Source organism: Thunnus maccoyii, chromosome 10 (assembly GCF_910596095.1).
Source record: "Thunnus maccoyii chromosome 10, fThuMac1.1, whole genome shotgun sequence".
NCBI lineage: Eukaryota > Metazoa > Chordata > Actinopteri > Scombriformes > Scombridae > Thunnus > Thunnus maccoyii.
In genome coordinates this window covers 6,415,901-6,440,492 of record NC_056542.1, presented here as the reverse complement: position 1 = coordinate 6,440,492, position 24,592 = coordinate 6,415,901, and the positions used below count along the sequence as shown (strand labels likewise).

Below are 24,592 nucleotides of genomic sequence, written 5' to 3'. Positions count from 1 at the left end.
GTTACCAAGCAGCACTTTTTATGTGTTGTGTCTGTAATCAGCTCTTGTGCCACACTGTCTGTTACTTTCTCCTGGGGCCACTGCTATGTTCCTGACATATGAAGTAACAGTTCAACCTCAAACTCTGTGGATTTAAACTTCTAAGTGTCTAAAATTGACAGGCCAGTAGATATCTCCATGAAATTCAAGGTAAGCAGATAACTAATTTGTCCATCAACAAGTCAAAATGATTCCATATGGTTTGTTGCACCCGCTGTCCTCAGTCCGCTTTGAAGAAAAAATCCAGTTCTCTGCAAGTCAGGATCTCTCCTTAGCAAGAAGCAAATGGTTCACACTCCCCGAGACTGAGAACCGAGGCGATGTGTGGAGCATCAAGCCACCCGATTTCTCTCTTAAACTGTACAGGTCTCTGTCAGTTCCTCAAAAGAAAGAAAGAAAGCCACATCCAAATCTAGTTGTATCACAACCAAGTGAAACAAAGTGGAGAACTGGAATATCTCTGCCAAATGTTTTACATGAAAGTCACAAGAGGAAAGACTCTCCAAAGTTCATCACATCATATCGGCCTCCTGATGCTCTGGAGTCTGAGCTTATGTACGTCAAGAGGGGGAAATACCCTACTAGGCCTTTCAAGAACCACAAACCTCATAACTTCAGACCGGTAAGTGTCTGTAAACACAAAATATATATGTTTGTTGTGTCTACCTTGAAGACAAAATAATGATGAATGAATATACAGACCGAACTGAATATGAGAGAGGACAGCATGTTGTAATGTTTGATTTGACCACAAGATGGCGATACACACAAATGATTGACCTGAAGAAAATGAACTTTTTCTTTTTATTACCTCACTTCAGCTTGATGAAGACCTTCCAGACGTAGTAACTGCTTATGAGAGGGACCCTGGTAACCTCAATTTAAAATTAAGGCACCTCGACATCAGTAAGTGGTTCTTTCTCTGAGTTAATTATGGCTTCAACTTTGTCTCAGACTCTTGTAGTCTGAATTTACTTCTAAACTGTGTCACCACCAGTCATTGAACAAATACATTTCGTGCCAAAGTCTGCACACAAAAGAAAAAAATGCCTGTTATTGGATCATGAGTTGAGAGTTTCACTCAACAGGATTTAAACAAGAGTTGTTTAGTCTTACCCAGTCAAAAGCTTGTTTCCGTACATTGTTGAATACAATGTCTGCACCAACAAATTAATAAATAAATATCTTTTATATTCCAGTGCGTACCACCAGATCAGAGTCAGACTTTAGTTCGAGGGACACCAAGACAAGGATGAACACCTATAAACCTGCAGAGCCTAGATGGGATGCGAGGCTCATGCTCCCTCACCGACCCTGGCCTCCAAAATCAGCTTCCTACACAGTCAGTGTTGCAACATCATAGCTACATAAAAAGCCACTTCTAATACTTGTATGTAATGTAATATACACATATTGTGTGCTGTAAAAATCAAAAGGCAGTATTTACTTATGTTGATTATAGTGGTCAAGTGAAACTACAAATGACAAGTGATTACAGTAAAACATTGTCAGAGGTACATTTCCTGGTCTATATTTTTATTCTGGGGCCCTGACTTTTGACTTTCAGGGAGCATTTTTACATATGTCCACCTCAAGTTTTGGAAGTTTGACTATATTTAACATAGAGATCCAACATTATAACAGTATATAAATGACAGAAAATAACAAAAAGCATGCTATATGCCCTATAAAGGGGACATATTATAGACATTTACAGGTCTATAATTATATTCTGGAGCTCTACTGGAATATTTTTGCATGATTTACAGTTCAAAAAACTCCTTGTTTATCTTATACTGGCCCTTTATGCAGCTCCTCAGTTCAGCCTCTGTCTGAAAGAGGCCATTTTAGCTCCTGTGTCTGTAAGGCTCCCCTTCTGATGAGTCCACTCTGTTCTGATTGGCCGACTCCACGATGCTGCCCCTTGGCAGACTTCTACCGGCTCTGGATGCCACATAAACAAACAATAGTAGTTGCATTTCACTACTTTTTCTAATTCTTTACGCAAAATGTGAATTTCTCAATTACATCTGCACATGTTCGAGAACGATCCAATGCAAAATATGAGTGGACAATGTGAAAAAGCCGTAGAACAACCTTAGCAACAAGGTTGTTCAAGACAACCAAGGCAACCAAGACAATATGACAACCACAATCTGTCACCAGTTTGATGGGCAAGAGGTAACTTTGCAAACGAAGCATTCAGAGCAGGCTGAAGCTCTGGCCTTTGACTGTCAGGGAGCATTTCTACATATGTTCACCTCAAGTTTGGAAGTTTGACCATGTTTAACATAGAGATCCCACATTATAACAGTATATAAATGATGAAAAATCACCAAAAGCGTAATATGTCTGCCTTAAGCTGTACAGGACCACTGAATAAAATAAGATCATCAAAGTATTACACATCCATAAGAATATATACTCAGAAAATAAAGATATACATGTAATAAAATGATTAAAACCACGTGGCTTCTGGTGGTTTATATGCTATAATTGTTTGAGTCTACCAAACAGGAACAGTGATTGCAACAGTTACAACTGTTTAATGTTACACCTATACTGACACTAAATGTCTGTTTCACAGAGACACCGGCGAAGACGAGGAGCCTACAGTGCGTTCTTGGACCGTGTGGAAGAGAAACTCTCAAAATCCTGGAAAAACAGATCATGATTCTCTTTTTAAATGTGTTTTTTTAATTAGTTTAACATGTGCATATTTGTTTTCCTTTAGAAAAAAGTGTAATGTGGTTCCAAATTATAGACTATACAAACAGGAAATAGGGATGAAAAACTTGATAAAATACAGTTGTGATCATAAAACACAGCAAAACAGTGATGCTTTAGGAAAGAAATAAGAGTATAAGACATTGTTAAGGAGCACAACAGTGACTATGCATATAGTTTTATGTTGTAGCCACAAGGTTTGGATTTGTTTCAATACAGTGTAAATGAAAAACAGCTACAGTATGTTATTGTTGAGTGGTAACGCAGCTGAAAGCACAAAAAAATGAAAAAAAAAGGTATTATTAGAGATTATTTTAGCTTTAAGATGATGGCAGAAGACATGCAGTGATTGTGGTGTCATGAACCACTATAAGAAGCCCACTGGTCCACTGACAGCTGCTCATTCGGCACCCCAAGAAATATAAACACATGAAGCCTGCACATGTTCGAAGCATATCTGAAATAGCTCCGTTGAATGAACCATCTGTGACTCTGTGCATAACTCACACACTAAATATAAAATCAAAAGAATATCAGCAACTGCATTAAACCGCATGAACCCCAAAGGCTGCTGTATGTTTTTTCTTATCATCTTTTCATAACATAAAGAAATAAAATCTTCCATCTCATTAAAAAAGGCTTATTGCAGCATGGATAATAAAGATTTTATTTACTAGTGTCATTGATCTTTTCAGAAAGTGTATATGACTTTTAAAATAGACTATAGTATCATATTAGGACATATTATTTAGATGTTTATATGTTTTTTGTATGTTTTTTCATTCTTTGCTACTTTTATATACTTTGTTCTGTTTTATTGCCAAATTTATTGTTTTATTCTATTCTAATGGAAAACATGTTAATATTTGCTAATACATTTTCTTAGTGTGTCGCATGGAGAGGGCTACAGCTGCATTTCACTGTGCAATCCTGTGTTGTATAATGACAATAAAACTGAATCTTGAACCTAAAATATGTACAAAAATGCAACATTTTAGAGCCAGTTTAGAATGAATGAAAGACGACTGAATACCTTAAATAATAATTGTGAAGCTGCAACAATTAGTTGATTAACGAGTTGTCAACTAATAAATTAATCACCAACTATTTTGATGATCGATTAATTGTTTTGTATTGAATTCCATTTACTTGACCTCTTATTTCGTCATTACTCCTAGTTGTTATCTGTTGTTTTCTGCACTGCACACAAATATCTAGGGATCAATAAAGTTATCTAATCTTATTCTATGACAATAAACTTAATATCTTTGGGTTGTGGACTGTTGGCCGGGACAAAACAGGACATTTGAGGACATCACCTTAAGTTCTGGGAAGCAGTGGTTGACATGTTTCACCATTTTCTGACATTTTATAGACCAAACAACTAATTGATTAATCGAGAAGATAATCATTAGTCACTATTTAACTGTTAAAAAACTAATAGTTAAATGCCTAATGAACAGGAACTAACATAATGTATATAATAACTATCCCTTATATGATACATGGTTATATAATGGTGTGGCTGATGCAAACTGTTTTATGTGTTATATTCAGAATATCTGTGTGAAAATAAACAAATCAAACCGACTAAAGATGACCTAAAACAGAAGCAGGTTATGTAAGCCAGTTAGTGTTTGTTACACTTCATGCATGGAGGGCTGCAGTGAGCTGTGGTGCTTTTCCTCTGACCAATCATTTTAAACAAAAACACGCGGATGAATGGGGGCGGTACTGCAGCACAAACACACACACAGTCACACACACTTTTTCTCTCTCTCTTCACACACACAGTCACACACAAACGGACAGAAAAGTGAAAACATGCTGACTCGCCGAGCTGCATCAACGGTAAGTTTGAATTTTGCTTTTAACGGTCAACTGCTAACGTCCAAAATGTCCGGTGAGACCACCAGCTAGTTGGCTACTATCTGAATATTTGTTTATGGTTTAATATGGACTACAAAACAACGCGAATGGACTACAAAACAGCGCTATTGATTCAGCACCTTAGGTTAATACATTTTCCTATAAACGTCTTCTATCTGCACGTTAATGGCACGACAGATTTTGTTATGAACGTCGTCGAAATGGAAGTTTGAACTTTTAACTTTTTTTTTTTTTTTTTTTCAATTTATGTTCCTTTAATAAGAACATGGAGTTCGCACACACCACCGGCTGCAACCTGTCCGCAGCTCAACAACTAAATATTAAACGTAAAATGGTGTGACAGACTCACTGAGCAACAGGTGTTCCTGGTTCCCGGGCAGAACTGTGATTGACAGCTGTCTTAGCCAATCAGCTGACAGAGAGGGATGCGTTCGCACCAATCGCATACTCCCGCAGTGTCCGTGTGGGCGTTGATCCAAACCGGGCACACACACACATACACACAGGGAGACGCACACACACACACACGTACACAGCAGCAGTGTCATCAGCGGTGGATCCACACAGGACGCCGAGGACAGGCAGGGAGTGTTTGACCGTCTCTGGCGAGGGTTTTTCAGTCGTCGTTGTCGACATAAGAGGTGGAAATACACCGGGACTTGAATATCTAAAAGGTTGTTAGACGCTGGAGGGACCGTGATTGTGTTCAGAGCAGGTCTACTGTTTTCTCTACAGACTGGTAGGTAACCAACTGAACTGTGTATGTGTGTTTGTTCACCTGCCATGTGAATACTTGGATGATTCAGGGTGTCAGCCCTCTTGTGATTTTAGTGCAACACCCATCTATGACTGCTATTCAGATAAAATACTGAGTAATTAGAGACTGAACTCAATTTAGCATGTAAAACAATTAAGAAGGATATCATAGTTTACTAATTCCCTATAGGAATGTAACAGTCATACCATATCAGATAGATGAATTAAATGTAGTGTAATAAGGTGGCTATAAACACATTATTTTCTGACTGTTTCAGACATTTTAGGCTATGTAGTAAAATTTGGTGGCTGTAAACTCCTCAGTGTGTGACTTAAGACGCTACAAGTATGAAATGAAGTATATTTCTGTCATGGAACGTTTGATCGTTTTGGGCTCTGTTCAAGCAGGGTAATAAATCAATATAATATAAAAATGGTGATATCAGAATGAATATGATATGTAGGTCACAAGTCTTTTCCTGATCATAAAGGCTGTTTTATATAGTAAGTGACGCACAACTGTGTAGTTTGACTAAATGAAAGGAACAATAAATACCCTTATCTCTGTCTATATAAATAACCATTTCTAAGAATTGCATTGCATGTGAAAATCAAGCACTATTAGTCATCCCTAAAATGTCATCACATTTCCTTATATCACACATGAAGTAAAAAATATTTGTTCTATATGCTGGTGTAATTTTACTGCTCACTTTACAGTGTAATTTTGATGGTTTTTCTCTGTAAATGTGGCCTCACCAAAGTAAATAACCTTCTGTTAGTACTCAAGTAGTTAAGGCTGCATTGATTGATTTTTTTTTTTTTTTTTTTTGGCCACATGGGTGAAAGCACAACATCTTACATAACCTTATCAAGTTGTTATGCAGAACGTGTTAGCAAATGGTCCAGTTGATACGGAGCAAGTTTAGCATTAATTTTGAGTTTCTGTCAACTGGACGAACAGAAGTCTAGTAGTGACTCTCCTTCTAGCTCTGTATTGGTCTCCAATCACTCTGTAGAAAAATATCTGTCTCTTTAGCTTGCTACATTCTTCACAGTGTTCATTGGCTCGTCACTAACTTTGTCTGCCATTTGGTGCCGGGCAGCCAGAGTTCAGGAGGTTTTTGCTGAAAACAGCAGCCTCCTGAGACGAGGTTGTTGAGTTATGTAATTTGCAGGCCGGAAAACCAAAATATAAGCTAAAAGAGGCTAAAAAAGCGCAGTTGAACTGAAGGCAACGGCAGTTCGCTTTTAATTCTCAGTTGGTTTGTCAGTACGAATGATACCTTTCTCGTTACTCATAGTCATTTGATCCATTGTTAATATAAAAATATTGATTAGTGCAACTTTTAAGTGCTACTGCTTCTGTAAGCCTGTGTTTCAACCTTAATAACATGTGCAATATGCTTTCAGGTAATTGCTGCAGTCAATTTGGAATATAAGCAACTCTGAGGATTATTGTTGGACGATTGGATCAAATCTCCCAAATCACTAATCCTTCCCCATGAGGAAAGATGGGGAATGGATTGTCAGAACAACCTAGCATGCTCTCAAGCATCCCGTTCTTCCAGTCTTTTCACATCGCCATCCTCGGGCTGGACTCTGCAGGGAAGACCACCGTCTTGTACAGGCTGCAGTTCAACGAGTTTGTGAACACGGTTCCCACCAAAGGTTTCAATGCAGAGAAGGTCAAAGTGTCTCTGGGTGGCCACAGGACTGTGACGTTCCACTTCTGGGACGTTGGTGGCCAGGAGAAGCTACGCCCTCTGTGGAAGTCGTACACGCGATGCACGGACGGCATCATATTTGTGGTGGACTCTGTGGATGCAGAGCGCATGGAGGAGGCCAAGACAGAGCTCCATAAAATCGCCAAGACCTCTGAAAACCAAGGGGTACCCCTGCTGGTGGTGGCCAACAAACAGGACTTGAGACACTCTCTTGGACTGGCTGAAATTGAGAAATTGCTGGCTCTGAAAGAACTGAGCCCCGCAACACCGTGGCACCTGCAGCCAGCCTGCGCCATCATAGGAGACGGGCTCAAGGAGGGCCTGGAAAGACTCCATGACTTGATCCTGAAACGGAGAAAGGTGCTTCGACAGCAGAAGAAAAAGAGATGAACTTCACAAGAAAGACTTGTCTACTTTTTAATGTGTGAAGGAAACATAAAGGATGTTCTCCTGAGTGGATACAAGCATCCACTGCAGGTCCAGATTCAACACGCTGAGTTTTATCAGTCCAAAATTGAGCTTTAGGATTCCCGGTCTTGGTCTTGTGAGGATGCTGTTGATCAGGAAGTGACACAAAAAGGAATATAGTATGAAGATGAGAAAGTCTCAGACATGTGTGGGTATAAAGAGTTTATATGGTTCAAAAAGCACGGATGGTTTGGGGTCTGGAAGGGTGATAGAAGTTGTTTTTAGGATGCTGTATGATTCATTAATGGCTCATGGCTGTTCCAAACATTATTACCAAAAATAATTTAAGAAAAGACATTGACTAGTTGAAGGGTTATTTTGGTAAATGAATGAACATCATTTCACCAGAGAGGCAATGAAATGTCATTAACATCACATTTTATTTTACAGTTTTATGTTATTATAACTTGTTATTTTTTTACACTGGACTTTCTTTGTGAAAGAAAAGTATTATTGTGCATTATTGCATTATTATCGATTTGTTTGCTGTCTTATATCTCTCAAGTTTATTTTTCAAAAGCACTTTAGAGTATCACTTTTTATTGAGTTTACAGTTTTTAAATAGAGCATATTGTGTTGAATTTTACAGAAATGTTTTGGCAAAATACAACAGATGCTACTGTACAGTAGGTGGTCCTCATCGGCCACATTGTCACTAGACAGGTTATGCATTATGTTTTGCTAAATAAAACATATTTAGACCAATGTTGACAATGGTATGGAGGCTATTATTCTGTCCACTGTGTTATTAAATAGCTTTTATTTAAAAAGCAGCTGCTCATAGATAGTAAGGATTATAACCTTCAGTTCATTTGGGTGATAGCAGGCTTGAACATTAAAAGTCTTGTTTGAATCTGAGAGGGATGATTAAACCACCACGAGTCCTCCAGTACAGGACTGCTTGTACTGCCACGTGTGAATGTGATGCAAGGGGTTTCCGAAAAACAAAATACATGCTCAGTCAACCTACCCTCTAATTATCACTTTGAGAAATCTTCCTCGGTTTCATTTTAGGCATCTTGCACAATGATTGTGCTGACACAGGAGCACGCCCAAAGCTTCAAGGTCCATTTAGATGATTGTGTGCAGATTTAGAGACCTGTACTGCCTGTTAAGGCGAACTTCAACATACCTACAGTATATGTCTGCTATGTTTCACATCAAATACTGTATATGATGTGCCGCATTGTTTGCATGTCTTGTTATTAACTAATGATATACAGACACAGGTGCTGTCAATCTAATGGTGCATATCATACACATCAAAAGCAAAGTTGGAGCACATCAATGAGACCTAATACTAACATCTAAGAAACAATACAAAGCTGTCCACAGTAAAAAAAAAAAAAAAAAAAAGTCTTTCAACTATTGGCTGCTGCTTTTCAAAGGGGTGAAAAAAATGCATTGATGCATCACAGCACAGACAGGTCGTCCTTAGGGCTTGAAAATGTTGTCAAGGCAGTCTGGAGTCCAGACCCAGTACAACAGGCTGGGGTGGGAGACTGAAGCCAGAAGCATTACTGAGTATTTTTGGACTGAGTTTTGTGGATATGTAGCCCAGTGTATTAATGCCATTTGCTCTCACAATTAATGACTATAAGCCCAGCAGGCCAGTGCAGCAGCTGGCTTTCCAAAATAACTATGCGATGCAGATTGGTAGTTTACACCGCTCAGTGGCTGAATCACCAAACACCCTGACCATAAAAATATCTGTTCCAGTTAAATGTGATAATTATGACCTACATGTGGGGTTTTGGTGCTGTATCTCACAAGGGGGTTGCATTTAAAAATAGATTGATAATGAAAAACCTCATCCTTTGCACTAGATTCCAAAAAAATGCATGACCTTAGGGCTACAGCGGAATATAATTGAAATCAATGGAATACGACCTGATTGCTATAAATTGTTTTGGGCTTTTTAAAACTATATCAGGCAGTTTAAGCAGAGTGGAACAGGAATTATGGCTGGAGAGTGAGGAGTGAGGTATGAGACAAGGGTCGTGGCTGGATTTGAAACCCAAAGCGTTGCAATTACATGATTGCTAAACTCCCAGAGTGCCCCGTTTTTTTTGTCAGATGTTGATGAATGATGTTTTTGTGTTGAGTAGCCCAGGTGCCTCTTCACAACTTGTTTACCGAGAAAGGAAACTCAAGAGGGCAAAGGCACATTCACACTTTTCCTCATTCTCCTTCCTGTTCTTTGCAAGCCAAGTCAGTTGTCAGTGTGTGTGTGTGTGTGTGTGTTTATAAGTCAATCCATGTCTGTCCTGCTTTCCTTCGCTGTATGTACCTCAGGTCATTTCCTTTGATCTGCTGAAGCGCTCACCAGGGGATTACGTGTAGTTATTGTCTCTGTAAATCACGAACCTTTTTTCCTTTCCTTTTCTCTGTTTTTGCTGACTCATTTTAATATGTCATATGAAACCTAACGCGACTATAACAACCGTAATCACTTTTCTTGTTCATATGTTCATTTCCTCTACGTGGATAGGATTCCCCCCTGTCCTTTATCTCAGTCTTTATCCATTCTTGTACTTGTAAAGTCCTCAGTGAAAGGTGGATTAGGGTGAATAAATCTCTTTGTCCAGGGGCCATCCATTAACCCATTAACCTCAGATGGTGTGCTTGGCACGGAAATGCTCCGACCAACATTAAATAAAAGCACACAGCAGTGTCGTCATGAGCTTGTCTTGTTTGGAGTAACTCATCCGTACAAGAATTCCCACCCATTACTGCTTTTGTACTGTACTGGAGCGATCTCAGCTGTTCTCGCTGAGAGCTGCCTCAGGCGTGATCGCGTTCGGCAGTTATTTTCAAGGTTGGGCAGCATACAGCTGAATACTGTACAAAATGTTCTACTGTGTGTGTGTTTGGTGAACACATGTGTAAAGCAATGATATTTTATATGCTACATCTTACATAGAAGATGAAAAGTGGGAGGACTGTTGATTATAGAGGTATTTCGCTCCACTGTGAATTCCCATGTCATATTTTTAATTTAATGAGATCCTCCAATGTTCCTCAGCGTAGACACACCCTTGAAACACGCTCAACACAAGAACACAAATTATCAAAGAGTCTCAAAGATAACTCAAAGAGTTTATGGTGTCATGGCCATCAGTTTACTTTGTTTCTAAGAAATCATGTTTTTGTTTGTCAGTTTGTATGGCTGTAAATACTACAGTACTCACAAGCCTCAGTTTCTGTTGCCATGGAGAAGAAGCCAGTCAGAAGCTATTGCAAATTCAGAGGGCGTCTTTGTTGACAACAAAAACCAGCACCATAGTTCCTGAATTCAAGGAACATTGGCCCAGAATCTGTTCCTTGGGAGTTGTTGTTGACTTATGTTCTTAAGCTCTTACGTGCAAAGGCTTGTACCTTTGACTTTTTGTCAAAGGAACCCTGATGTTTTCTAACATCTTTTGTACTGGCGATTCAACAGGGAGTTTCTTGTCCATCCAAGCCTTGAAAATACTTTAACGTATGCAGAAAATGAAAGAGATTTCTACTTTATGAACCCTGGATGCTCAAAACAACTTTTCCCACCTCACTTTTAGCTTCTGTTTCACATGCCTTAGCTAGTATGTATATTCTCACTGAGAGCTGTCTTTCATCAGTTTTTCTAAATAGCAGTAACATAACCATGAAGTAAAATAATACTCTTGTTAGTGTTCAACAACAATAACAACTAGCCTACATGGTGGAAGAGAATCTATGAGTTTCAAGAATAAACATCCATTCACACAACACAGCTTAGCTCTTGAGTTGCTGCCAAAGCATAACTACAGCTGTAGTTGTTGAAATCTAAAAACAACATATCATTGGTCTTCCTTCAAGAAAGAATTACAAAAGATGTCCCCAGTTAAAGCTCAGAGTTAAGCTGGAGGCAGAGTGGGACTTTGGCTCTCCATGATATGCTTTAAGGTTAGATTTAAATGATCCTAGCTAGGAAATAAGGTCAAAATATGTATGAGTTAAAAGGGAAACTAAATGTGAGTGCATACATATGTGGGTGGGTGTGTGAGACAATGGGTAAATGCCCTTTTCCAGCTCTATAATTTTGACCTTGAACCTTTGGGTACACTGTTGACAATTGCCCAGCCTCCAGAGAATTAGCATGCTCAGACACACAAAGGTTCAAAAAGAAGCCTTTGAAATCTGATGTCTTCGTTTAGGCACATTTGGTGTAATGCAACAAACTGTTGGTAGATGAAGGAGGTAAAATTATAAGCACATAGCATATGACTCTCTTTCTGCATGGCCATGACACAGTAATGTTTATGTCAAACTGCACGACTGCACTCTACCATAAACCCATCTCTAGGGGGTTCTTATTCTGCTGAGTTTAGATTTATCCTGTTGTGTAATTAAAAGGGGACACTGCAATATATGCATACTCTTAGCCTGCTTATTATGCAAGGTTATCATGACGGGATTCATTTTTCTTCCCCGAGTCTACTGAGAACGAGTGGCCTATTTACATGTGAATTCCTCCCACAGCCCTGCAGCCTTGCTCAAAGTAGCGAACGGGGCCACCTGCAAGGGGAGAGGGGGGAGGAGGGGAGAGGCTGTTTGAGGAGCTAGAGAAGTGTACTCCTGTTTTCTTTGGAGCACAGAAGAGCCGGTTTCATTAATCCTTCGAATCCATGGAGATAGACGGAGAGAGCTGTGGCAAGATGAACAAAGGCAGAAAAGACAGAGGTTCTGTTTTATAACCTGAATACACTCACTAAGATGTGCAATCAGTTAAGATTTTTTTTTTTGGGGGGGGGGGTTATTGATTCCAGTAAAACATCTGCAGATTTCATAACCTTTGCTGAAAATGAGAAATGGTAGAGGATAAATCAGACTGAACAACCTTATCTCCTGTAAAATATTTTTAAATGCTAATCTGCCTTGCCAAATACATCTTGCAGGAAACATAATTTCTGCTTGGCTCAAGTTAAAGGCCTATGCTTCAAGCAAAGTGCATAATAGATTGTGGAGCAGCGTCTTAAACTCACTCCCCTCATACCTTTCTTACACTGGAATTGGTTGGGCTGCATCCTGTCCAGCAATTCTTCCAACTTCCCAATCTGGCAATCTGATAAGCAACCGTTGGCCAAGTGTGTGGAGGTGAGAAAATAAGCAAAGTTTATTATTCTAATTTTGAACAATTGTTTTTTCCCTGCCTCTCTCCATGACAGCAGGGTTTTGTGCCTTTAAGTGTGCCTATTGAGAGGGCAATTTTGCCTTTAGAAAAGGTTGGACAACATTTTGCATGAATGTTTGTTTCAAGAATAATCCCTAACTGGCAAAATTTTGTGACATCTTGCACTGAAGTCACAGGGAGGAGATCAGAGTAGCTTGGTTTATGAAGCACTGAACTTTGACACCAGTGACTGAGGTTCACCTCCCGCATCCCATATGTTATGAGGTTTAGGCGACCAAAACATTTGGTTAAGCTCGGGCAACGATAGTGGTTTTAGTTATATATTAAAAAAGGCAACGCATTCTGTGTCATGCTTCAAGTCAGGAGAGAGACAGGACTGAAATGAACAGTAGAGTTTCGTCTGCATACGTGTTTTTACTTTCCTTGTAAAATCAGCACACAAAACTCATTTCATGCACCAAAATAGATGTAATGTAGACTGAAACGCAGGCGGTTGGGTCAGCCAAACATCAACATTAACCCCTTCTAAAACTGACTGGATTATGTTAATGCACTGCTTGTTGGGCTTTAGCTTGGTTTTTACTGTGGGTTTTCAAACTTGAAAACATCAAATTTTGCGTAAACTATCCCTCAAAAGTGGTTTCTGATTAAATCTTAGGGCACGAATCAGCAATGAAGTTGCACAGTCATGCTTAATTTTAGATCTACACAATGAGTATTGCTGTTGACAAAGTAGACCATTTACCATTGCACAGGCAACACTTTGAAACACTTTCAATTTGCAGGATGAAGTGATATCAGTGCAGTATACATAATCTAATCTGCTTGAGATCGGTGACAACGACTACATTTACATGCACAAAATATTCTGGTTTTTGCCCTTATTCCGAAAAAGACAATATTTCTACCAAGCTGTTTACATTTCTAATGAAAATGAATATTCCACTAATATTCCCTTTTACATACAGAGGGTTTTCAGGATTTGTCACTGCTCCAGTGGGAATGGGAATCACAAGATCTCTGCAGGCAGTGAAGTAAACGAGCGAGGTGAAAAACATAAGTTTATAAGTGATATTGACTGATATTATAAAATTATAGGTACAAACACATCCAGTATCTAGGTTGTCCCATGATGTTTACTACACTGCTGAGTGTTTTTGGTGCATCACACAGAGTCGTCACCGTCAGTCCATGGCTGCATGTCAAAATAATAACCAACCCCCTCCGTCCCCATCGTGGAGAAGGCACGCTCTGTTTTTCCAGCCCACCCTGAACAGCTCTCCACTCTCCTCTCCTTCCTGTCCTCTGTCTGCCTTCCTGCTCCAGCATATGTCATTTTGACTGCACAGGGGTAAACAGGCAAGAGGGCTGTGTGTCACAAACTGCGGTAAAAACCTCAATTGAGACGCATATTCTGAATGCGCTGTATACATGTCCAAAGAATGCTTCTAAAACCTGAATAATATTGGCAAATCCCACATCTAAAGTAGGCCGTAATAAGGCCTAAATCAATCCAAACAGAATATGCTGTTTACATGACCCATACCAAATTCGGAATATTGGCATAGTTGCAATAATAGTGGAATATTAGTGTGCATGTAAACATAGTCAATGTTTGTGGGACTACTGTGCTGTAAATAAAGCTCTTTGCTAAGTGAACTCTTCCAAATTGCAGCCTGCTCCAAAAATCTGATAAACTCTAACCTTCAATCTTGAAGCAAATCCAAAATGAGTTGTTACTTGGACGATATAACAGCTAAATGTTTTTTTTTTTTTGTTTTTTTTTAAGAACAGATCCAAACGATTAGACGCTACTTGTTTGCTGCAACAGTGACTTTTGTCATGGGTGGTTGACAGTGCTCATGCAGTAGCATTCCTTGGTTCAGCGTGTGTGAAAGCCTCATTGTTGAGGTGATGATTGCTCTTTCACCTCTCAGTCTCCGTCTGAGAGAGCATGACTGAAGGCAGCTGGAAGGGCAACGGGGGGAAATCTGTGCGCGTGGGTGCGTGCACAAGATGATGAGCAAATGACTTTTTCATTCTCCCTACCATTTTGACCTTGAACCCTCTGCTACACAGTTACACCCACTCAACATCCATAACGCACCCATGTCCAGACTCAAATCGAGTCCACAAAGAGCTGTGTCCCCTGCAGTCTGGGTATTGTGAAGCACAAGCCTGTGAAATCTGTCTTTGGTCTTGTTTGGGCATGAGGGATTATGGTGGGTTTAGGCTGTGGTGTCCAAAGCTTTATGTTCACACATTGGCTGATGGGGAGATTCATGATGAGCAGCAGACTCGTTGTTGGGTACAGTTTCAGCATTCCACTGAGATGAGAGGTCCAAAATAGTTTAAAGATTTAGGATCCGAGATTCAGAGCTTAAAAAGGATTATAATACCACAATCTGCAGCAATATGGACAGTACAAATTGCAGGAAAGACAAATACAACACACATCTAAAACCCAGGATCAACTGGTAGAGCTATTCAAACCTTTTAGTAAAACAAAAGTAACAATGCCACAAAAAGGCTCCATTACAAGAAGTTACAGTTTAAAGTTGAATTTTTTTTTTCATGATTTCATCATAGTTGAAGAATCAAAGCAAAGAAGGAAGGAATGAGGAAAAGAGACGAACAAATGGATGGATAGAAGAAAACAAAGGAAAGTAAGGAGAGAATGAGGAAAGAAAAACGTAAAATATTAACCAACTAGCTACCATCAGATAAAAGTACAGATAGTACAGATAAGTGGTAAAGCAATAAAGCAAAGATTAAAGGTCAAAGTCTAATAAAATGGAAATATGCAAGTTAAGTACCAGTACCTTAATTTTATACTCAAATACAGTGCTTGAATAATTGTACAGAACGTTCCATCTTAAAGCAGCCACAAACAGTCACGACATGGACATAATCAGATCTACAGTTCACATGTGGGAGCACTGACATTGTTTTGAAGGGACAGATGTCACAGATTTAAATCAACTGCCATGTAGGATTCAAGAGTTAAGATGTCTGTTGTGTTGTGCATCCTAAATTATTTACTGCATCTGTTGCAGGTTTATACACTTGTCAGAAGTCTTTTTTGTCAGTTAAGACGCAGGGCAGTTGTTTTGTCTAGACACTCTGCCCTCTGTGTGATAATTGAAATTCAAATCAGATACTGTCTGTGATTCACCTAAACGCCTCTTAGCGGTGTCAACCCTGAAATTAATTCCCAAACCAAAGAAAGAAGCCTTACCATGGGTTCACACAGAGGTCATATGTCTTCTTCTCTCCAAGATATTTTAACTGCATGTCTGCATTATGAGATAGTGTATAGACAGGAGGGGGAGAGGAATGATATGCAGCCAAGGTCATGAGTGGGATTTAAAATGTATGTTGTATAAGCAGATAACATCAGCCTTGTAGACTGCTGAGTCACTTCGATGCTCCGGGATTGGGTTTCACCAGATGTTCTTAAATCCATCACTAAGTTTGTGTAAAGTTCTTCCTAGGTTCTTAAAAATACTAGCTAGTTTCAAACTGTGATTTACTAAATTGGGTTGCACCATTAAAACTTAAAAAAAAAAGTCCTAGCTAGTAAATAGACTTCATATATCATGAGTTAAACTTTAAGGAGGCAAACAATACCTTAAACCTAACCCTTAAGGGTATGTCTTATATCAAAGTATGTCTTTGTTTTGTGTTTTATGCACATGTGGAGAAATAAAAATATGCTCCAGAGTTGGTAGTATTTGCAGTTTAGAATGATTGGGAAATATCCAGTTGTGCTAACCTAGGTCATTTGGTTCTTTTGTCTTGTTGGCAAAAATTATTGTAATTTGATTATATTTTTGTTAAGATCTTCCTAATTCACAGCAGCATTTTGATCAAGTGTCAGGTCAGATGTGTTGAGCGTATCTATCCACATCTAAATCAGTATTAGCAAGCTCTTCTGTGTTCAGACAGAACGTGAAGCAAATTTTAGACATGGTGCGACTGCATATAAAGTCAATGGAGAGATGTGAGTAGAGGTGAATTCACCCATAGGGGCACGAATTGATGCATCTGTGCAATTTGACAATGATTCAACTTGAGCGAAAAAATTCACATATATCCTGGAGCTTTATGAATCTGCCTCATAAACGTATGAGACGAGAAAGGAGAAAGACTGGAGGAAAATAACAGAAAGAACTGGAGTCTGGTCAGTTCAGTCAGAAACTAAGCTGAACACAAATACACAGACACAGTTGGTGCATCAGTTGATAGCTCTCTTAACATACAGTTGGTACATTGGCTGGTACATTGGTGAATAAACACAAACAGTCCAGCGGTCAAACTTGCACAAATGGTGTGAAAATTTGCTGCACATTCTGTCTGAACACACTTTCACACCTGGTAGTGGTTGTAATTATGACAAATCTCTAAGTAAGAACTTATTTTTGGGGTTTTCTTATATCTAAGTCTGAAATCATGAATAACTGGTGCAACCAGCTCCAGCATTTAGTCTGTGTGGTGATAAGATTTCATGTCCTCTCCTCAGAGGAGCCTTTTGGGACACCAAATATAGCTGCTCTCAGCGACACACACTAAACATTACCTCAAAATCAAATTGTTCTTATTGGAATCACATTGGACCGTAATCTAATCTACGGCCAACGCTAAACAACACCATTTCATTCAACCTCTAAATGAGAGAGGTTGATGTCTCAACTAGTGTGTTGTTTTTCTTCTCTCCTCGTGTAATGAAGCTAGCTGCTGCTGACCTCCTCTTGGTGTAAACAGCATGACTCCCCTGATACTGGCAATAAGACTGACGGAGGTATTTAAACAACCACAACATAAGGAGTCTCTACTAGGAGTTCATTAACTGCAAAGAATGGCGAGTCTGAATAATGAACTGGGACTTTTTTTAGCAAGGATGAGGAAGGGGTGGGGGTTTGTTATATTGATGTTCCTGAATGATTAACACTCCCGAGTTACCAGCCAGAACGTCTCAATCTGCTTTGATTTCCATGGCAATCAGGGCTGGCCCTTCACCGTAGGAACCTGCAGCTTTATAAAGCTGAAGTTTTAGGCCTGGTTACTCTGATCACAGATATTTTGAAATGTGGTACGTTTGAGGACCATCTGCCCCACAGCTGAGCAGAAGTTATAGATAAGAGAGGATTGATTGGGGTTTTTTACAGAGTCTGGGTTTCACAGTCGTCTGCAAGCAGGCATGCTCTTTATCTGCTCACCGTCTGTGGGATGCCTGGGGATACCTGCCTGGTGGATAGGTTGCACTTCGTCTTGTCAACTGCAGGGTGTCAGATTTGTGACCTAGATAAGGTCATTATCTTTAAAAGAAACCCCTAGCAAAAACTAAAGATTTGAGCCCATCAGAAATCTTATCAACTCTACCCTGCTGCTGTATCAGGGGCTGGGCGTGGAGCGGAACAATCAATGCAGGTTTTCTATGAGAACCAGACTCTTAAAACCTCTGGGTGAGGGGGAGGGGAAAGGGGGTCCACGGGTGGGCTGGGTTATGTCCTCTCGCCCTCAGAGCCATAAATCAAAATAAATTAAAGTCAGGCTCACCCAGCACATATGGTGCCCACAGTAACAGGACTTTTCTAAACCGGGACTGGGTTGATCCCACTACTCGTAAATCCATGACTGAGTTTTTGTGTATTGTCCTTCCTAAATTCTTAGTAACTACTAGCTGTTTTCACACTAGTAGAAGAAGCATCACAAGCTATAACATAACTTTAATCAACAACAGTTTTAAGGGCCCAACGATATCTTAATCTTTACTTCCAATAATAATAATAATGTAAATGTAGGTATAACTGTTTTATTTACAAATGTATACTACTACAAGTGTATACAATACATACTTAGTCTAATTATATGGCATTTTGTAGTTTGAGCTCTGTTATGTTTATCAAAAGAAATTAAAACATTTCTCAGTTTACAACATTATTAAACAGCATTTGGATCAAGTGTCAGGTCAGAGGGGTCAAACAGTATGTTACCAAGTGAATGTTAGCTTTGTCAGTTTCCTAATTTCACTACACCTGGCATTTACTGTGTGTAAATAAGTAACAACTGACTTCTACATAAAAGCCAGTTTGTGTGGTGTAACCCAGTTTAATTTAATCATGCGTAAATCTCCCCTTAATTACCACTTGAGTTATAACGTGGCTAAGTTACAAACAGCCGGTGCATCAGGCTCTCCAGGACCTGATTTAGAAAACTTTCTTGTGTACAGTATACACAGACATTCTGTGTAAACTGTACTGTATGTAGATAATTATGATCCCTGAAGTAGACGTACATCCATGGTCTTAATCACTGTTGCAACTAATTACAGCTCTTCCCTTTAAAAACATGGGAGGGATACACCTAAGTACATGTAGCCATTGTTAAAAAGTTATTACTGCATGCACCATTATTACAGCTCTGAAAAGAATACTATTATACTGAGAAAAAACACATTTATGCCTTATATTTCAAAAGGAATCAAGCCACACTCATTTGATTTTTTTAATAAAAGTACCTTGTTAAACATTTATATGGACAAAATTGCTCTGGAACTCCAATGTACTTTAATATTTTGAAAACAACTGATGCTTTGCAGGGTAAAAATGCAATAAGAACCCCCCTGCATGACAATCACCTCCCTTTTCTTTTTCTACTCTGTCTCATGTGGCAGTAAATTCACTGCACATAGCATTCACTGCCACTGAGCCAACGTTAAGCCTCTTATCATTTTCTCTCCCACAGTGCTCTTTTGTTCGTGCTCTTTTAACTCTCAGTTAAACCTTGCATGTCTGATTTCTGCTCTGAGTGAAGTCAACGTAACATGAAAGACCCATCTACAGGACATCATGGGAACACAGCATAAGACAAAGCATTATACATACTGTACGTCAGACGTTTTCGCTTCATATTTGAGGATTTTAATATGAATTAATTAATCTGTCAGATGGCTGGAGTTTTATGCTCGAGTGGTACAGTGAAGCAATTTCAAATTCCTGATTGTGCTTTCAGCCTGACCCTACTCCGTGACACTGGGACCACTCAGTGAGCCTGTGGCTTAGCTAAAGGGTCGTCCTCGTAAATTCATCTTATCTCGTTAGAAAAGACTGACAGTCCAGTTAAAGCTGAGTAATCTTCTGTCCTTCACATGTAATTAGCTCTGTCCTTCATACAGCTGACTGACCCACAAGGATCTGTCACCACCTTTATTTGGCACTGACTGCCACAATGAGTTCTTTTACATTGAAAAACCCCCGACTGTAATTGTTCTGATGAATGCTTTTTATCTGATGATAAATGGTTGACATGGTGATTGTGGGTTGCTAGCACATTCAACACAAGTAGAAGAAAATACAGAATTTATATAAATATGTATATATATATTTTTTTGCCTGAACGAATCACAAAATAATGTAATATTTTTGCAGCTTGCAAAAGCTTCAGCTCTATAATTGTCTACAATTCCCATAGAGCTATAAGCCAAACACACTGTGTACTGGACAATTGTTTTCTTCCAGGATTTAATCTACTGTGCAGCATGTTAGAGATTCCAGTAGTGAATGTTTGAAGGTGGATCAGACTGATATGTTAACATCAGAGGGGACACATTATGCACATTTACAGGTCCATAATTTTATTTTGGGATTTTACTGGAATATCTTTGCATGATTTACAGTTAAAAAAAAACTCCCTATTCAAGTCATACCGGCCTTTTAAGCAGCTCCTCAGTTCAGCCTCTGTCTGAAGGTCTTTTTAGCTCCTGTCGCTTTAAGGCCCCACTCCTGATGAGCCCACTCTCTTCTGATTGGCCGGCTTCGATGGCTACGTACAAACAACAGTGGTAGGACTTCACATCTTTTTCTCATTCTTCACTTGAACATGTTCAAACCAAAATCAGATCTGAAATATGAGAGTGGACAACGCCAAAAACCTCAGCAATAAAGATTACGGAACTGACTGCTATTTATGGACATGCATGACAAACTGACGTCAGCTCGCTGGGAAAGTTAAAAGAAAACAAACATTGCGAACAAAGTGTTCAGAGCAGGCTGAAACCCTGGCTTTTGACTTGCAGAGAGCATTTTTACATACAATCATGTTTAACATCGACATCCAACATCATAACAGCATATAAATAACAGAAAATCACAAAAAGCTTTAAGTGTCTCCTTTAAAATCTTTTAAAATCTGCTTTTTTGATCATGTGATTGGACAAGAGCTAGTATAGTTTATAGCTATTATAGAAGGTACCATAGAAATGCATATAATGCTAAAAACCTATTTTATAGCTTTTAGCTTATTTTTTAGGGACATCTTTGAGCAAACACTCACTTGACACACATTTGCTGTAATCAATAACATATGCAGTCAGACTGCTGACTATAAAACCATAAACGGTATGTGTAAGTTTTCCACTCACATGTAGAATATTAAAACACACAGGTTCATTCTGTCTCACAACACAGACAATCAAATGAAGTGTTGATAATATCTTCACTGTTTAGGATGGACAAAATAACACAAATACCTCTATGATAATATGCAATGCAAAGCCTACTGTTCCTGGGAATTGTTGACCGACTGTCCTGTGGAGTTCAACACTGACAGTCTAAATGAGACATTATAAAACTTTGATTGACTGCAGCAGTGTTGTATTGATTGTGTTTTATTGTTCAGGTGTTCACATTATTGTAACCCACTTATGTAATGTTTGCTGACCGTTCTGTCAAAGAAAATCTGGGTCGATACAGATCACATTCAAGCAACTATGCAAACCCGTTTGTCACCCTTGTCTACATTCACAGACACATTTCCTCCCAGATTAAATCCTCTGTTTTGTTCTCTGTTACAAACCACGAGGTCATTTCCTCCTTTGTAGGTGAACAGGTTTTTCCAGTGTTTTATTTTTTTGTATAGAAATCGGTTCAGCAAACATATTTCATCCAAGGTTGAATCTACAGTTAGATAAATTATACTGTATAATATAATTTATACATAAAGAAAATAATACATAAAAAAGCAACATCTTAACTTATTAAAGCCTGCTCATCTATATTCAACACCCAAATCTAACTCCCAGCAAAGAAATTAACATTTCTACTCCAATACAACTGTAAAAATTCATCGTAAATCATTTAAATGGAAGTTTAGATAAAAAATAACTTTTTCTTTATGAGTTTTACAGATTGTAAAGAATGAAATATTAACGAAATAATGTTCACAACAAAGTCAACTGAATAAGAGAAAGATCAAAATTCAACACTGATGCAGTATGTGTATTTAAATATATTCTGAGAAACCATAAACCACCCAAAGAGATATTTAAAAATCCCTTTGAGCTTTACTTGGGTTGCAGAAATGAGAGCAGAGTGATAAAGTCTCTGTCTTTTTTTTTTTTTTTTTGCAATGTGAGCTGAAACCCGAGACAAGAGTCTCAAAGCTAGATCTGAGCTCAGAGACTGGAGCCTCATTAGTAATCTATCTTTGTGGCCATGAAACAAAAACACAAAGTAGCTTTGTCTTTGGGCAGCGTTTGAGATGCTGCAGCGGGGCCCCTGAGCTCAGAGACACAACGAGGACTGAAAGTAGAGACTTCAAAAGTAGCCAGTGTCCACCTCCACCTGCCTCCGAAACCACAGAAAAGACAGATGAGGCCTTGTTCAGCATGAAGAGCAATCAGTACATTGCAGTGGCGCCCACGTAATCACTATGCTGAGTATCTAAAACCTCAAAATACATTATTTTGTAAATCAAATATTAATGTAATGATTGGCATGAGTCCAAATTCTAATAGCTTTTTATTTGCTCGTGTCAAACATGCTCCAGGAACTTCAGTCTGGGGAATTCAGGGGAAGTTTTTCTTTCTTGCAGATGCGGTTTTGAGTGTCTGTCAAGCATGTTGACGGGAAAAACTTGAATGGAAGGAAAAGTGAATGACGCAGAAACAGGAAGTTAAATTAGGAGGTTAAAAAATGAGGAGCATGCTCAGGGATGATGATAATGTTTTGCAGTGCTGTTGCTAATTTACAAAACTGTTATTTTAGGATGAATGCCATTTTAAAAGGTCATACCCTAAGCACTTTTGGTATCCCTTGTCTGAACTGTTGTTTGTGCCAGTGTTTCATAGAATATCCATAAACCCTGGCAGAGATAACCTGGTTCCAGACCTCTAAATTGCTGCTGACATCTCTGATTTGTTCGGTGATTTACACAGGTCTGGTGTTGTCCTCATTTCCGCCGATGAACAGATCACAACTTTGTAGGCAGGATTAAGAACGGGGACGTCATCTTCCCACACACAGTAGCTGTCTAGCTACCTTACTACGTTCATAAAAAATAACAAAAAAATGACGACAAGCTTGGATCAGATTGACGCAGCTGTGCGTTGTTGTAAGTCGATTTACAACTGTTAAATCAACATATTTCTGTGATGAATGTGAACAAATATTTAATAACCGGTGTGACAGGTTTGCGACTTTCAACTCGTGACTTTTCATTTTCGATTGCAAATGACGTTGTGGGGCGGACACGTCACTGACTACTCACTTGTTGGATTGTAATGAATGAAGTCAAACAAAACGGCAATTCAGTCTAATTAGAACGAAAGCAAACAAAAACATCCTTTTCCTGTTTTGTAGCAGTGGTATTACACACTTTTAGCAAAATCTGAAATGTTTTTAGATAACATTTAAGCATTTTAAAATTAAAGTGGCCATGATAAATAACCTTATAATGGTGCACACTTTTTGGAGAAAAAATGCAAAGAAAGACATTCATAGGAGCTTCAACATTGCCATATTGGTTCAGGACCTTTATCTGCACCTCATGAGCTTACACTAAGTTCCTTTCAAAGAGAGAAAAATAAACATTGCAACAACCTGCAGCAGCTTGTGACTGTGTTTCTTGACACGTAGATTGTGTTCTACAAGTTCAGCAGCATTTGGTACAATAAGCTTCCCCCACTGGGGAAGGCCATGACGTGATTGCCGCCGTGAAGACCTGTTTAACCAGAGCAGGTGCATCCTCGTCCTGTCTTTGCTTTAAGTCTTTGCTGCAGGCCCTGCACACTCTCTGCTGGAAAAACACGTGGGCAGAGGCAATTCTGGGAAGGAAAATCAAGTAGCGAACAATCCCTCATCAGCTATTGTCAACATCTGCATTTCAGCATTTTTTTTTAACCTTAACTCAATGATCCTGCCTAAAGGATTTCATGCAGTATGTTGTGCCATGACACTGAATGTGACATTTTGAGGACTTTCTGTATTCCAGTGCTTTAAACCCCAATCTGGGAATGCTGACAAAATATCTCCTCTGTTTTGATTCCTTTTGTCTCGTAGCGTGTTGGTGTTTCTATGACTGCTCGGGTTGATAAGGCTATTTTAAATTCAGAGTTTTTTTTTTTTGACGTCTACATTTGAGAGCTGACAACATGTTTTGCTAAAAACCCCCCGAGGACAAGTTGTGTGGACCGACAAGATAACCTGAGATATGACTAGATGAACTTTATGGAAGCCCAGGAGGAAATTCAGTCACTGCTTACAGCACGGCAGGAAAATACAGGTTGTAAAACACAGAGTTAAAAAGGTAATAAAGGCTATAAATGTGTCCAGGATGTACGGTAAACATATTGCTTCCTGATGGCTAACGTGAAATGAGGGCACTGGGATGATAAACACACAGTATATTAGCTTCCTTGTATGTTTACAGCTTCAAACACTAGATCTCACCAGATCTCAAGCACTTTACATAAATGCAGTTTTGAACTTCATGTACTTTTTTGAGTATTTGCATCTTAGGGGACTTCATATTTGAATTTTTCTATTGTCATCTT

General features: G+C 39.0%; 2 protein-coding genes across 3 annotated transcripts; both read left to right on the top strand.

Moving 5' to 3' along the window:
• The first annotated feature begins 226 nt into the window (after positions 1–226).
• On the top strand, positions 227–3,480 carry si:dkey-30e9.6 (uncharacterized protein LOC564083 homolog). The gene is made up of 5 exons (XM_042423608.1): positions 227–405; positions 523–661; positions 861–945; positions 1,239–1,381; positions 2,627–3,480. The coding sequence occupies exons 1-5, from the start codon at positions 227–229 to the stop codon at positions 2,711–2,713; spliced, it is 633 nt and encodes a 210-aa protein (XP_042279542.1). The 3' UTR covers positions 2,714–3,480.
• A 1,013-nt stretch (positions 3,481–4,493) lies between these two features.
• On the top strand, positions 4,494–8,316 carry arl4aa (ADP-ribosylation factor-like 4aa). 2 transcript variants are annotated; one of them, XM_042425135.1, is made up of 2 exons: positions 4,494–4,617; positions 6,826–8,316. In XM_042425135.1, exon 2 carries the CDS (start codon positions 6,927–6,929, stop codon positions 7,527–7,529), a length of 603 nt encoding a protein of 200 aa, XP_042281069.1. In that variant the 5' UTR covers positions 4,494–4,617; positions 6,826–6,926; the 3' UTR covers positions 7,530–8,316. The 2 variants fall into 2 exon arrangements, with proteins under 2 accessions (XP_042281069.1, XP_042281070.1); XM_042425136.1 differs by lacking the exon at positions 4,494–4,617 and adding an exon at positions 4,976–5,395.
• The last annotated feature ends 16,276 nt before the right edge of the window (positions 8,317–24,592 follow it).

What these genes read in the sequence shown, in the direction of transcription:
- arl4aa (XM_042425135.1), top strand. Translation starts at nt 6,927, where the DNA reads ATGGGGAATGGATTGTCAGAACAACCTAGCATGCTCTCAAGCATCCCG.
- si:dkey-30e9.6 (XM_042423608.1), top strand. Translation starts at nt 227, where the DNA reads ATGATTCCATATGGTTTGTTGCACCCGCTGTCCTCAGTCCGCTTTGAA. An exon ending in TTCTCTCTTAAACTGTACAG is followed by an intron (nt 406 to 522) that starts GTCTCTGTCAGT and finishes TTTACATGAAAG; the next exon opens with TCACAAGAGGAAAGACTCTC. An exon ending in AACCTCATAACTTCAGACCG is followed by an intron (nt 662 to 860) that starts GTAAGTGTCTGT and finishes ACCTCACTTCAG; the next exon opens with CTTGATGAAGACCTTCCAGA.